The 14,345-nt window shown below is 44.6% G+C and overlaps 3 protein-coding genes across 3 annotated transcripts; 2 read left to right on the top strand and 1 right to left on the bottom strand.

The window, feature by feature from the left end:
• The first annotated feature begins 401 nt into the window (after positions 1-401).
• On the top strand, positions 402-1,906 carry LOC143367845 (iron-sulfur cluster assembly factor IBA57, mitochondrial). Its single transcript, XM_076810069.1, has 2 exons — positions 402-569; positions 677-1,906. Exon 2 carries the CDS (start codon positions 715-717, stop codon positions 1,810-1,812), a length of 1,098 nt encoding a protein of 365 aa, XP_076666184.1. The 5' UTR covers positions 402-569; positions 677-714; the 3' UTR covers positions 1,813-1,906.
• A 439-nt stretch (positions 1,907-2,345) lies between these two features.
• On the bottom strand, positions 2,346-4,598 carry LOC143367833 (uncharacterized). The gene is made up of 3 exons (XM_076810045.1): positions 3,232-4,598; positions 2,861-3,171; positions 2,346-2,785 (listed from the first exon to the last, which is right to left on the bottom strand). The coding sequence occupies exons 1-3, from the start codon at positions 4,559-4,561 to the stop codon at positions 2,585-2,587; spliced, it is 1,842 nt and encodes a 613-aa protein (XP_076666160.1). The 5' UTR covers positions 4,562-4,598; the 3' UTR covers positions 2,346-2,584.
• A 503-nt stretch (positions 4,599-5,101) lies between these two features.
• Positions 5,102-7,829, top strand: Ttll12 (Tubulin tyrosine ligase-like 12). Its single transcript, XM_076810044.1, has 2 exons — positions 5,102-5,263; positions 5,420-7,829. Exon 2 carries the CDS (start codon positions 5,442-5,444, stop codon positions 7,296-7,298), a length of 1,857 nt encoding a protein of 618 aa, XP_076666159.1. The 5' UTR covers positions 5,102-5,263; positions 5,420-5,441; the 3' UTR covers positions 7,299-7,829.
• Positions 7,830-14,345: the final 6,516 nt, after the last annotated feature.

Here is a 14,345-nt window from a genome sequence, read left to right as displayed (position 1 = left end):
CTTAGCCGAATAACAAATGAAAATGTACATAGATTTCTTGAACCAATCATTCTACTCGTTCGTTTCGTGATGTGATGTTTTAAGGTATGCTATTTTTTAAGTCCACAGGTTTAAAGTCCTTCGTCGTTTGTCCTTTCCTATTTCACTGCCTTCGAACGCCTGTCCTCGGACTTCTGGATGGTACTTATTTATTTCCCTGGAGTCCTTCTTCGGCTGACCATTGTCCAATCTCCCGCATTGGTAAGTCACGTTTGATCGTCATTATTGAAAATCTATTTCGATCAAATATCACACTCAATTCAAAGTTTCGTTGCTATGGTGTTCGCAAATATGTCGTTCAGAGATTCGCCTAGTTGCTTTCCGTAGCGCTAGCGATCGGTTGGAGAAAGTAGCGCAGAGTCCTTCCTTTACCTACGTAGTTGTCTGTTTTACCATTCGTACTGATACCGTTTCGTAAATGGGGGCCGAAGGAAAAAAATATCGATGCGATTTTTATAAGAAAACGTTGTAATTCATACGAAATATTGAGAAAGGTCTGGCGAAATATTCTCGCAGAAACGAATAGAAACGTAAGATTAATTTCTTCTCATCATTTTTCTTCCGCAAACATGTTTTGAGGTTAGAACCGGCGAAGTATTCGTTTTATATTAGTTAAGTGTTTCTCTTCTTTACAAAGGTCGAACTTGTGCAAATATTTTGCTGACATTTGTTGCGATGATTGTCCACTTTAAAAGACTCATTTTACCATTCTGCAAGTTGGATAAACTTGGGAAGTTTCGAAAACAGTTTGTTAGATACGATTCTTCGCAGCCCTCGAAAATATTAGAGCATTTAAAGAATAAGAGTTTATTGCGTATTAGAGGGAAGGAAGCTTCAAATTTTTTACAAGGATTGATTACGAATGATATGAAGCACCTCGAAGAGGGAGCAGCTAATTTGTATGCGTTGTTCTTAAATATTAAGGGTAGAGTAATGTACGACGTTATTGTCTATAAAAGTCAGGAAGACGATGTATATTATATTGAATGTGATTTACAAGCTGCAGACCCGTTACAGAAACATTTGCGAATGTATCGTGTCAGGAGAAAAATAGATATAGACAACGTAGGGGATAATATAAATATTTGGGCCTTATTTGATTCTGCTTCAGATTTAAATAGCGAACAGGGGGATAGCGGTAAGCAAAAGCTTGAAGGATTAATATTTCCATGCGGCACTCTCAATAATAAAGCAAGCAAAGTGGTCGACAATATTATGATCTACGAAGATCCTAGACTTTCTGACTTAGGCATGAGAATCTTAGCGGAATCAAATATTGAAAGAAACAAAATAAAGACATATTTAAGTTCCGATATATCGATTTCTGACAATACACTGAGCTATAGAGCGTTTCGTTATAAGCTCGGAATAGCCGAAGGTACCGACGATTTACCACCAGGAAAACCTTTACCCCTTGAAGTGAATTGCGATTATTTACACGGAGTTAGTTTTCATAAAGGTTGCTACATCGGACAGGAACTTACAGCGCGCACTAATCACACTGGTGTTGTGAGAAAACGTTTAATGCCTTTATTATTCGACAAAGTTCCTAATAAGTCCTTTTCTTACGATGACAAAATTGTAGACGAGTCTGGCAATGCAATAGGTAAATTCAGGGGGAACGAAAAGGAATATGGACTAGGTTTAATGCGAATTGCTGAATCTCTTAGTGCTAAATCTCTAATTATATCAGGTACGAAGATAAAATTGTTAAAGCCGAAGTGGTGGCCGAAAGACTCGCAAAAACGAAGTGCTTTCGCTAATAGAAAATAATTAATATATGCGACGATAGTTTTCATAGAGCTCTGTGCTTCCTACAAAAATGTAATATATGTAAATGTTAAAATAAATCTTCTGCGAGGAGAGATTATAGAGTATTTCACATCCTTGTTGATTTCTAGGATGGAATCTGTTGCTAGTACATCCGTGAATGAAGGTGAAGTTGTGGATCGCAACAAAGGCATACTTTCCACGAATCGGGAGTCGAAGGAAGTAACGGGCGGAGTGTTTACATGTTCTTATTGTTCGCTGCAAGAACGTTTTGACTTCAAAGGTTCCAAACCTCCGTTTGCCCGGCAAATAACGTACTCGGAAGAGTGCTACGTTATGAAAGACCCTTTCAGTTTGCCTAACAAAGGAGAAGTTTTAGTGCTCGGCGGTGATTGTAATTATTGTAATAAACCCGTATGCCTGGGGTGCAGTATTTATTTTGGGAAACGATTCTGTTCAAAATGTGCATCAAGCAACGTCAACCATTTGCCATCGCAACTTCACGCTAAGATAAAGAACTTAATAAAAAATAACGATTCATAAAAATAGTATTTTATTAGATATTAAATAGTTGCTTCCTTTTCACAGCATACGTTTAAAAAAATACATGTGGATAAAAAGTATTACAAAAAATTTCCACTGTCGTGGATACTGTTTTGATTACATACTGTTTCGCTCTTAAAACTATTGGAACAGACGTTACACGTTGTGTCTCTGATACATAAACTAAACGTAAACATTAAAGCTAACATATTAGAATACTTGATGATACCATTTAGTTTATTGGTTTCTTAGGTTTGGCTGCAAGTTTCTCTGCCATAATCTTCTTTTTCTTCTCTAGCTTGTTCTTTCCCTTCTTCTTGTGTCCATCAGTTTTCTGGCCTTGAAATGCACCTGCTTGTTGCGGACTACTCTGTTTCTCAAACTTTTGTTTCTTCCCAGTTATTCTCTGCACGGCATTGTCTCTATTACGGACCTGACAAAATCATAACAGTTTAATGCTCGTCTTTTACTGTTAAAACGTTAGAAGTTAGCAGCTGAAGTAACTTACCCCCACAGCAACTTCTGCATTATTCTTCAGCTTTTTAGGCGAATCATTGCGCCTATCTTCCGTAGAAAGCGATCGTTTTCCATGTTTACCCTTTTTCTTTTTATCTTGTTTGGTACATGGTTTTACTCTGACTTCTCGATTTGCAATCATCGTGCTGTCCAGTTCCAATGCTAAGGCAGCAGCATCTTCAGTTTTGAAATTTACATACCCAAACCCTTTGCCTACGCCAGTCTTGTTATCTCTGATTATACGTATAGATTCTATCTCCCCACAGCCATTGAAATGCTTTCTAACGGTACTGTCATCGATATCTAAGAAGTTATAATAGGTTTTAATGGCAAATCACCCTACGCATTATTCGATATACTTACTAAAATTTAAATTTCCTAAGAATACGCTCTTCTTTAAATTCGGCTTTCCATTTGACTTGCAGGCTGTATCCACTCTTAGACAATTCCCTTGAAATTCTATTCCATTCATGCTCAAAGCTGCGGTAGCAAATGCTTCGGAATCGAACCTAATGTACGCGTACACTGACTTCAATCTAGAATGCAGTTCCTTGGTAATCGCGGCAACTTTTTTAGACACCTTCATGGACTTTGCTACTATTCCCCTCAAACGTATAGTTTCTATGTGCCCAAATTTCTTGAACTCCTTTTTCAACTGTTTCTTTGTTACTTCTTTTGGAAGATTACCAACAAAAACAGTTTTCCTATCCATTTTCAATTCTTCTAAAGGAGCATCTTCCTGATCCGTTTTGCTTTGCCGAGTACTGTTCAATGAACTATTATTCATTTCTTCTTCCTCTTCCTCTTCTTCATCCTCCTCTTCATCACTGACCTCGTCGTCATCTTCTTCCCCTGGCTCAATGAAGTCTTCGTCGTCATCGTCATCAGCGATACTGCTGCCGAGAAGTGCCTTTAGACCCAAAATGGATCGATCTCCTCCTTCTTCGTCTTCTGAATCCTCATCATCATCTGATTCCTCCTCATCGTCATCTTCCGATTCGATGTCTTCGTCGCTATCATTATCGATATCTTCCTCTTCATCGTCATCGTCGCTTGTAGAATCTTCAACATTTGCACTATCTTCAGTGGAGCTAGAGTTTTTAGCATTTGGTTTCAAGCCCTTGAACTTCTGTACCCCTTTCTTTTCCTGAATCTGTTCCTTCTCATCTTCTTCCTCCTCGTAATCGTCGTCATCTTCATCCGAGTCATCCGCCAAACTGTGTCCCAGGATGTTTGGTACATTCTTCCCTTCTTCGCTCTCGTCGTCATCAGACTCATCTTCATCTTCGCTATCATTGCTCTCCTGCACAAAGTTTTGCTCTTCCAATACAATCCCTTCGTTAATATCCTCGTCTGATTCAGATTCATCCTCTTCAGATTTTATGTCCTTTTCCTTTGGTTCGTTCTTAGAAGACCGCTGTTGCTTTTTCTCAGCCTTTGAGGGACCTTTTGTCTTATGTTCTTTGTTCTTTCCGTGAGACTTCGGAGGTGTGGTGCTTTGCTGTCTCTCCACATTTTCCTGCTTCGGGCTGCTATTATTCGCCGTCTTCGATCCATTAATCAGCGTAACTTTCCCCGTCGGGGTTTGCTTAAACTTCTGATTCTTCTTCTTTTGTATAAATCCGTCTTTCGGCGAATGCAAAACGCTTTTCGGCGTTAGTTCTTTGTTTCCTTCCAGCATCGCTTTAACCATATTCTTGAACGATCCGTTGTTTCGTAGAAAAACTATCCTAGTACAGACGAAAGAGAAAATTAACGTTGCACAGATAAGTACGTTACGTTCGTTTACGTTTCAAGCCACTCAAACTTAGCGATGTCACAAAGGTTAATATTCCACGTGCGATAATTCATATAGCGCGTAAATCGATTGCAACAGAAGTACGCAGATAATATCCCAGTGAAATTCTTTATACATACGCGGCTTCAAAGCAACCGTAGCTAATATACTTACCACAAGGTTCTATGTGAAAGTGTAACTGCCTGGGACGAGTTTGCCGTTAAAAATGCCGGCTCGTAACGAAAACACTTTAGGCGCCAACAGGAAGGGATAACTCAGCCATTCGCGCTTTGCAGATTTTTTTTCTAGTTTTGAACTTACTAGTAAGAAACCAAATTCTCTATACAGGAATGCCGGACATGAAAAATTTCCCTATGAATATATTAACAATTTAATCCTAATACAAATTATATTTACAATCATTACGGAAGGCAAATGATTAAAATACAAGATTAGCTAACTAACATGTCATAATAAACACGATAAAAGAATTATACGGGCACGTGGATTTTCAGTCGAAAGAGAGGTTATGTTTACAAATATTATGTTCGATTAATATACTGATTTTCCATGTGAACTGCTGTAAAAATTGATATATTAATAACTGGGAAGATTTAGGTAATTTCTTAATGGCATTCTACATCATATTGTCATATTAATTTTCTGTGAAAATACTTAATTCGTTTTCACAAATAGCAAATGTCAAAAGCATGCGATTTTCTACATAACTTTTCGTTGAAACTCCAACAATCATGGTCTGCGTTAATCTTTCAGATTAGATTCGCACGTGTACACAATGGACGGAATGGAATTGTTTAATACTTTTCTTCTGGGGCATCAGCCTCAATTACAATCGTCCGGAGTGCCAAGGTTATTTTGGGAACCTTTATTTAAGAAGCTCCAGTATCAGACTTTTGATTCTGGGTTTATGTTTCAATTAATAAGAATCGATTTTGATGATTCGCGCAGGGATCCGAAAGATCCTGTTTGGAAACTTTTTGTTTCCTCTGAAAAGGGTGTCTCCGCTCAGGATCCGAATAATATTTATTTGATAGATCATGCATGGACCTATGATATCTCCAATGCTAGACAAAATCTGTCGACTATACCAGGCCTCTTGGATCGTATGTGCGCCTTAATGGGTATTGACACTGAGACCGAAGGAAATGACCGTATAGACTTCGTAATGAATGAAATGTGGAGGTACAATCAATCATTTTCTCTAAGCAGTGGATCCGTAGAAGACAGAATGCCAATTTGGTACATCATGGATGAAGTAGGATCTGCAATAAATCATAGCGATGATCCTAACTTTAGAACAGTGCCCTTTTTATATTTGCCAGAAGGTATAACTTATACACTGTTATTTCCTATAAAAGACGTTAAATACGAAGACGAAGTCACGAGAGATTTTGTCGAGGGACAAACAAATGCTCCAAAGAAACGACAAGCTTTACTCTTACCATGGGTAGACGCGTCTTTCCTTGGAGAAAATTTTGCACAGACGGAGCCGGACGAGAATTATTTCCTGGCCGGTCATCTACGCGAGAGTTTACCAGAAAACGTAACTGCAGGAGGACTTAAAAGGGACGGGACCGCAAAGCTAAAAGTTTTTTCACAGTATATGTATATAAACGATTATTTAAACGACCCAGCGTTCGAGATTGTAGATAACGAAGAGGAGGCTGATATTTTATGGTACACGTCGCACTTTAAAGAATACAATGAATTGAGTATCCGATCGCCGCAGGTTTTCGTGAATCAGTTTCCATTCGAAAATGTTCTGACCATAAAAGATTTACTATCCATCGTATGTAGAAGAAAATCAGGCGGGAAGTCTTACGACCCCGACACTCTTGAGACTTATCCAGAGTGGTTACCGACTACCTACAACTTAAACACGGAAACAGTACAATTTGTCGCGTACTTCGAACAGAGGGAATCAATGGGTTTAGACAATCACTGGATTTGTAAACCTTGGAACCTCGCCAGGGGGCTGGATACCTACGTGACAAAGAATTTGTTCCAAATTTTGCGATTGCCCAGCACGGGGCCAAAGATCGCGCAGAAGTATATCGCGGATCCCGTGCTGTACGAGAGACCAGAGATTGGCAAAGTTAAATTCGACGTGCGATACGTGGTAATGCTGAAGTCCGTGAGCCCCCTGAGGGTGTTCGCCTACAAAAACTTCTTCCTGAGATTTGCAAATAAGGAGTTCGCTTTAAATAATTTCGACGTGTACGAGCAACATTTCACTGTCATGAATTATTCAGAGGATAGTTCGCTTTGTCACGTGAAGTGCGCGGACTTTATCTTGGAATGGGGGAGACAGTATCCCGATTTTTCGTGGAGAGAGCACGTGGAGCCGAAGATCTTGCACATGTTTCGAGAAGCCTTCGAGGCAGCGATCGCAGAAAAGCCGCCGAAAGGCATCGCTGAAAGCCCACAAAGCAGAGCTGTATACGCGGTTGATATGATGCTTGAATGGAAGAGGGCGGAAATGCAGCCGGTCCTGTTGGAGATGAATTTCTCCCCCGATTGTAAAAGGGCATGCGAGTACTATCCGAACTTTTATAACGATATCTTCCGGGGCTTATTCTTGGACGACATTAATCCGGAAGTATTTCACGATCTCTGCCCGAGTTGCAATTAAATTGCTAGATCGACCGGAGTGCAACTGCCCGGGTACTAAGTGCACGCTTGCACCATAAATATCGAGAAGCTATTAACGACGGTTCTACGGTCAGCCTTGTGGCCAGATGCATTTATTTATTCAGAAGCAGCGTGTCGCGCATTTCGTATGCGGTAATGAGCAGAAGTAGCTCCAGTAAATCTGCATGCACGAACGTTAAGGGTACGTTTGCTCCGTAAATAATTACCACCTCCCATAACTTGACGCTAGAACGGCAAGACTACCCGCACCATCTAATGGAATAATAAACGAGGATGCAATTGGAACAGTTTCATGACGGGCCACTTCGGTCAACGCGTAATGTTCGCCTCTATTCATCAGAGAGTGTGCTTAATTCAAGAAGAAATCATCAACGACGCGAGCGGTAATGTTTTTAAAAGGCCAGCTTTCCAGCGGTGCACCGTTCCTCCACCCTCGATAGAGGATTCTCTGAAAGTCCGAAGAATTTGTAATAAACATCCAGCGCAACGGAAAATATATGGTTGTGGCTCCCTTTCTTTTTTATTTAATTGCTATCCGTACACCGAGAGATTGGATTTTTAGCGAATACAGGGCAGCCCGATAAACTGTTATGAAATACGGATTTTCATTTTCTGGAGAACTTTATATCACCGTTTATAAATTCAACGTACGCTTTTTTTTTTCTTCTTCTTTATACCTGCATACTCGCAGCTTTTTATCGCATTGTTTTGCGCGGTCGGGGTAAATACGCTTACGACTTTACCGCGAAGTAACGCGCACCTTCGAGCTTAAATCCGGAATTAGTTTACCCAACGTTTTTATAGAGATTACACGAGTTGTTCTCGAGTCCGTAAAAAATTGCTATTTCAGGCAAGAACGATTAACCGGGGATTCCGAGTTTCGATTACTTTCGCGCGCGTAATTTGTAGTTCCTCCCCCCCCCCCGCACCCGTTGCTCGACAGCGTAATCAACCGCAACAATTATTTCTTTATTTCGCTGTGTACCGTCACCGGTCGAATCACGCGCTGACAATCGTTTGCAATAACAATGAGCCCGGCGCCATCGTGTTCTGTTAATTATCGCGGCGTTCGTTATTCGGTTATGTCGCAATGAGTTTCGCCCGCGGTCGTGCCCATTTGAAAAAGCTTTGTCGCCGCACTTCCTAGCTATTCAGTGCCCGACCGCATGCAATTAAGCGCAAACGTATCGACGCTTGAATGCAACGAATTTAATGCTGTATCGCCCTCGAATAACGTCCGCCTACTTTACTTTACGGCGTTACGCTCGTTACGATTCAACGGATATTGAATTATAATTATCTGCCAAAGAAAATGCGATTCCGAACGGAAAATCGGTGTAACGCTCGACTCTGAGCGTACCGCGGCTTAATCGAACGCATACAGAACGGTCCATCCGAGCCGGGATGCCCAATTATTTCTTCGCGTTCGCTTTAGGTTAACACGTCGCGCAATGCAGAATTTTATTCCACACAGAAATCTCGCGCTCGTTCCGTCGATTAGAAAGCAGCTGACATACAGCTAAATAATCGTGCGACAGCAATGCTATGTCGGTCGCTATTCTGTTCTATTTTTTTTTTCTTTATAAGAGACCGATTATCCGCCCTCTGCTACCCTCTGCTCGCGAAAGGGGTGCGTGTGGCTCCAGGTAGACGGCCTCGTTCCATCGTGCCGTGCATTCCCGAATGTTACCACTGCGGGGGTGGTCGCGCGGCCGTTTCTGCACGCTGCCTCGCTATTCACCCCCGCGAATTACGTATCGGGTAGGCTGGAAAGGTGGGCGCGCACCACCTTCTGGCAAAACTCCTGGCGGGCTTCTCCGACGTCGGCGTCGCCAGTAATCACGGCAATTAAGCAAATGAGTTCTGCGTATAGGGACGTCGATAACGAGGGCGTCACGACGCTCGAGACAAACGGAGTGGTTCCGCGGCCGCGAACCACTCGCCCCCCTAGCTCCTGCTCTCCCTCCCCGGTTCCTCGACCCCTAACATCGTTTCGCCCGCGTCTTTTCCTTTTGTTTCCACCCGTAACGACAGCCTAACCGACGCCGTCGGCCTTATGCTTGATACCGACTACGCGATATTACACCAAGCCCCCGCCCTCGTCGAGATTGATATCGAAAAGTTCCAACGACTGGGCGATCGCGTTGGCCCTTTTATTTCCGCGGGGGCCACGTCGGACCTGTTATTTCTCTGGTTGCGAGTGTCGATCCCCCCGACTCTCGCCCGTCGGCGATTCCGCGCTGACTCCTGGGTAATTTAGTAATTTCGTTTCGACCTTTCTCGCTGGCGCTGGAAAGAAGTGGCCGGCGCGCGTCGGCTGATTATTCGAGAGCCTTCGTTCGTAGGCTTCCGGCCCCCCCACGGGGGAAAAAGAATACGTTTAATCGCGCTGGCGAAGAATGCGAGCAATTTTCCATTTACCTAATGCCTTGCTTCTTCTCTTTCTAAAACGGAGGACCGCGAAATTAGTCCGGCGCATCCACGTGAGCGTGCACCGCTGTTCGCGGTCCTTCCGTTCACCGAAACGCGCGGGAAGGGGCACGGAACGGCCGGTCGCAAAAAGCGCAGGAATAAAAGTACGTAGCGCAATTAGAGTTCCCCTAAGTTGCCGCGGTCTGAGAGCCAGTATGCACGAATTTCGAGTCGCAGCGCGATAAATGTCATTGCATCGCGCGATGCGGCGAGGCTGGGCGCATTAAAACCGACTGTGCTGTGCTGTTGCGAGTTCCCCGGGATGGTTGCCTGGCTAAGGGACGGGGGTTGAATACGTTTCCGCGCTTTACGCGTCTCGAGGAGCGCGATAGCGGCGGTTCTTGTCCGCCGACGCACGGACTGCTGAAATCCTCCGTTTATTGTTAATTAATGCGGTTAATTGTTATTTCATGCGGAATAAGCATGATGCATGCGGTCCATTACGGGCAACTTTGTCCCGAGGACATTGCGGAACAACTCGGTAAAAAGTCTCTCTTTCTCTCTCCGAGGAAACTCGTCAGTGAAGCTCGGGAGATGTGTTTTTTATCGCGTCTTTGGAGCTTGAAACGGCCATCGCGCGTTTCCCTTCGTTTTTTCAACATGTAAATGTGCCCGCGCCTCGACGAAGAACCGCGTTACCTAACGACGCGACTCTGAGACCGAACCTCGTAATTCCAACTTCCACGTTTCGCACGGTAATTCCCTCGTTAATGTTCGACGAGTTTCTCGGGAGCGACGCGCGTGTCTCTCGGGCTCCGAAATCGTCCTAAGTTGGTTAATTCTTTAATATTTGCGCGCGGTAGAAAAAGTTCCGCCACTGAGGCTTGTGCAACGTTCCGAGATGTAGCTCCTCGCGTCATCTTAGTATTATTCGGAAGGAAAGTACGTCGATCGTGCAACGTCCTTGTAAATTTCTAACGAGAGCCACCCTGGAGGAAGCGGCGATGGGGCTGCGTGCTATCCAACCCACAGAATATAAAACAAGCCGCGCGTCGTACCTCTTCCCGTGGACGCCGTGTCCGGCCATTCGACCCTGCATAAATTTTCGTCAAACCAATTTCTTCCGACTGTTCCCTCGCGAGAGGAGAATTTCCTCCAAAGCGTCGTTGCCTTGCTCCGTGTCACGTGGATTCGCGGCCTTTCCGCCCCGTCGCTTCCGCAACGGGGGATGCGAATGCAAATTTTTATCGTTGCGGCCACCATTTAAATTCCGTGTCGCATGTATCTTTGATTATCCTGGATTTTACAAGCGGCAAGTAAGACTGCACCGCGTCCTGGTATTCGATTTAATTCCTCCTCCCTGTTATTTCCCTAAGCGGTTGGTGTGCGGGTCCGCGCGCTTGTGTGCGGTGTTTGCGTTTTATTGAGACTTACGTAGACGACCCTCCCTCTTTAAGCGAGATGCAGCGGAGAGGTAGAAAGGGGCGGTTTCGAAGCGCGCTTCGCAGCAGGCCGTCAACCCCTCTTTTAGGGTGGTTTCAGCCGCGCGATACGCGCTTTACAGTGTCGGACATGTTCAGCAGATGGAGATCTCCCTCCTTGGCCCGACACGCGTTATTGCACCTAAGGAGGAAGCATCTTCCAGCGTTCCTCCTTCGTCTGTTCTCATCCGTACATCCCCTCGGTTCTCGAGGCTCCTGCAGGGAACAGGCTTCATTACGCCCCCATAAATCACGGCCAATGTACCTTATACGCATCGGAGCAGTGGTAGGCATCGCGCCATTATTAATTACCACCACGCGATGCCGATAAAAACGGGGCTCCTGCGGAAGACGTACTGTGCTGCTTGGTGAATCGTTGCGAGGGGTGCAGTGAAAGATCGTGGGGGTTGGTTGAGATGTATAGAGTGCTCCTTCAACGCGAATATATCGTCACGCTGACACGTAAAATGAACGTCACCATTTCGAGAGCTGAGCAAACTTAATTAAAAGAACTCGCACGAAAACGTGTCGTTTTATTATGAAACGAGAGTGATCGGGTTCCTCCGCGCTCGTAACTCTCGCCAAATCATCCAATCCATCGGGTTCTACCGATTTAGGTCGAAACACTTGTCGCCGTGCGTAAATCAGCGATCGTGCTCGGCCACCCACGCGGTCTCTGTTGCGTCGTCATTTTGACAAAGGGTTTACACCAGTGGACGCGATCGAAAAGCGCCGAGAGGGTGGCCGCGATCAAAATATCATTATTTCCGTTTTACACCCTCCGAAACTCGATAATGCTCTATCCGTAATTGACTTGCCTCAATGAATGACCGTGGCACAGGTACTATCGTCATTGTGGGTAATGAAAGGATTAAAACAATGTTCGAACCAATCCGGTCGGCATTTAATTATTAGCGACGCCCCCCTGCTACTCGTCGTCATCGGTGTCATCATATACAGAGTGCCCCAGAAGTAACCGCATGAACTTTCGAAGCTTACTCTGCTCGCGTGAACGGCGAAAATACGCCGCGGCATAAAAGCTGTCTGGCTCGCGAAGTCAAAGTTTCCCGAACCTTTCTTCTTCCCCCAGACGAGTGGAATAGACTTGGAAAGTTTGGCCAGTTGCTTCTGGCACACCCTGTACGCGTATATATTCAGAACGCGGCATTTTATTGACCGACCAGACAATCGAGTCGCATATTTACACGTGCAAGCGACGTGGCTCGCGCTCGTCCCCCTGCCGTTCTATAATTGAAATTTAAAACGTCCCAAAATCCGAGGATTAAACCACGTTCGCGCCGCGCTTCATCGAGCCGCCTCCCTCGTCATCGATTCCGCTCTCCGAATCCGGCTGTGCAAACGGCAGAGAGCGTAACGACAGTTGTCTGCACCGTCGCGTTTGCTCTGCGCGCCCCCTTGAATCCGATCGAACGACTTTCTCGCCTACGTGACGCTGAAGACTTTCCCCGCTGCAAGGATCCTTTGGAAATTCCGCCGGGCGGTGCTCGAGGATCCTGTCTGAGAGGAACAAAGTGGACGGGGCTCGCGTTCCCGCGCTCTCGTGTCTGTCTTCCGAGAACGAGGGCTCGCTGAAGTAGTGATTATCGCGGGAAAACGTACGAAAGCTTCATTATACCGGGGCGGTTACATTAGGTACGCCACTTGAAACGGCCGGAACGAGCACAGTGGGCCGCGAGCTGGACCGTAAGCGTCTGGTCCGCGTCGTCACCTTCCTTTTCAGCCGGCTCCTTGCGTCGCGAGAAGCCAGCCTCTCTGAAGTGTCGCGGTCGTCCACTCGTCCATTGCGCAATTAGCGTCGCCGCTGGCTTCTCTTTTACCCCGTTTCCCGCGCTCCTCTTGGACGAGGATATATTCACCAAGAGTACACACCGCGAGTGAGAGAGCCGGCCGCGCGTTAATTGCGGGCCAACTCTCTCGTCCGCCGTCTCTAATCTTCCGAGCGGGCGAGCGCCAGCCGGCGTAAATACAAAAAGAACTGGGCCACGGCGACGGGGGGAGCTTTCAAAAATGCAAGGCTTCTGCATGCGAAAAGTTGTCCCGACGCGCCACTCCAATCCACGCCGGAGAAGATCGAGCTCTCCCGTCCGCGAAACCCGCCAAGATACGACCGAACCTGGAGATTTCACTCCTCCACACACACACCCGACTATCGTGACCTCTTAATTTCACCCTTAACCTCGCAATAGGGTTCCTCAAGGATCGCATCTAGGTCCTTTTCGGTTCATGTTATTCATCAATGACTTGGCTAAAGTGATTCGCCGTAGCAAAATTTTCCTATTTGCGGATAATCGAAAGATCTACAAACAGATACTGTACCCTGCAGGTCTTATTTTATTGCACCGCGACTTATGTAACTTGGAGCATTGGTGTGAAATTAGGGTGGCTCTTGTTTACTCTTGGAAAATTCTTTTTTTAAGATTTTCTTCGGGGCTCCAGAATAGTTCCAAATAATTAAAAAAAATCCGTGTAAAGTTTGAACTCGATCGGAAAACGCGAAAGGGTGTCCTAGGCCCTTAGTACTGAATTATGCAAAATAGTATTTTATGTGTTGTTCGCGGAGTGCATCCTCGGTAGATGTTGAATACAGGCTCGAGAATGTTGTTCTTCCTCAAGTTTCTGAGATTTGCAATCTGGGACTCCACTATGCTTCGCGTTTCAATTTTTCTCAGCACTACTAACGTATTATTAGTGATGCGTATAAAAAATTAGGGTTTATTAAAAGATGTAGAATCGACTTAGCTAATCCTCGAACCTTCAAATTATTATACTGCACCCTAGTCAGACCTCACCTAGAATATGCGTCCGTTATTTGGTCGCCTAAACAATTAAAATTTAAAATATAAACAGCTCATTGAGAGGGTGCAGCATAGTTTTCTTATCTGCTGCTCCAATTCACTATGCTACCAATTTAATATTCTATTTTCGCATTACAATTATTTATGTAAACATTGAATTTTTTAAAATATATATACATGATGTTAAAAATTATTATTATTATTATTATTTCTATGGTACTTATATCATACTGCTTTATATTTATCGTTTATTACCCAACTCTAATTTGAGTAACATAGTTGGTTAGGAACTACCTTAATTGCCCTCAACTCCTCGAT

Source organism: Andrena cerasifolii, chromosome 4 (genome assembly GCF_050908995.1).
Source record: "Andrena cerasifolii isolate SP2316 chromosome 4, iyAndCera1_principal, whole genome shotgun sequence".
Taxonomy (NCBI): Eukaryota; Metazoa; Arthropoda; class Insecta; order Hymenoptera; family Andrenidae; genus Andrena; species Andrena cerasifolii.
Note: the sequence above shows the minus strand (reverse complement) of the source record. Positions and strands in the feature narration are given on the sequence as shown.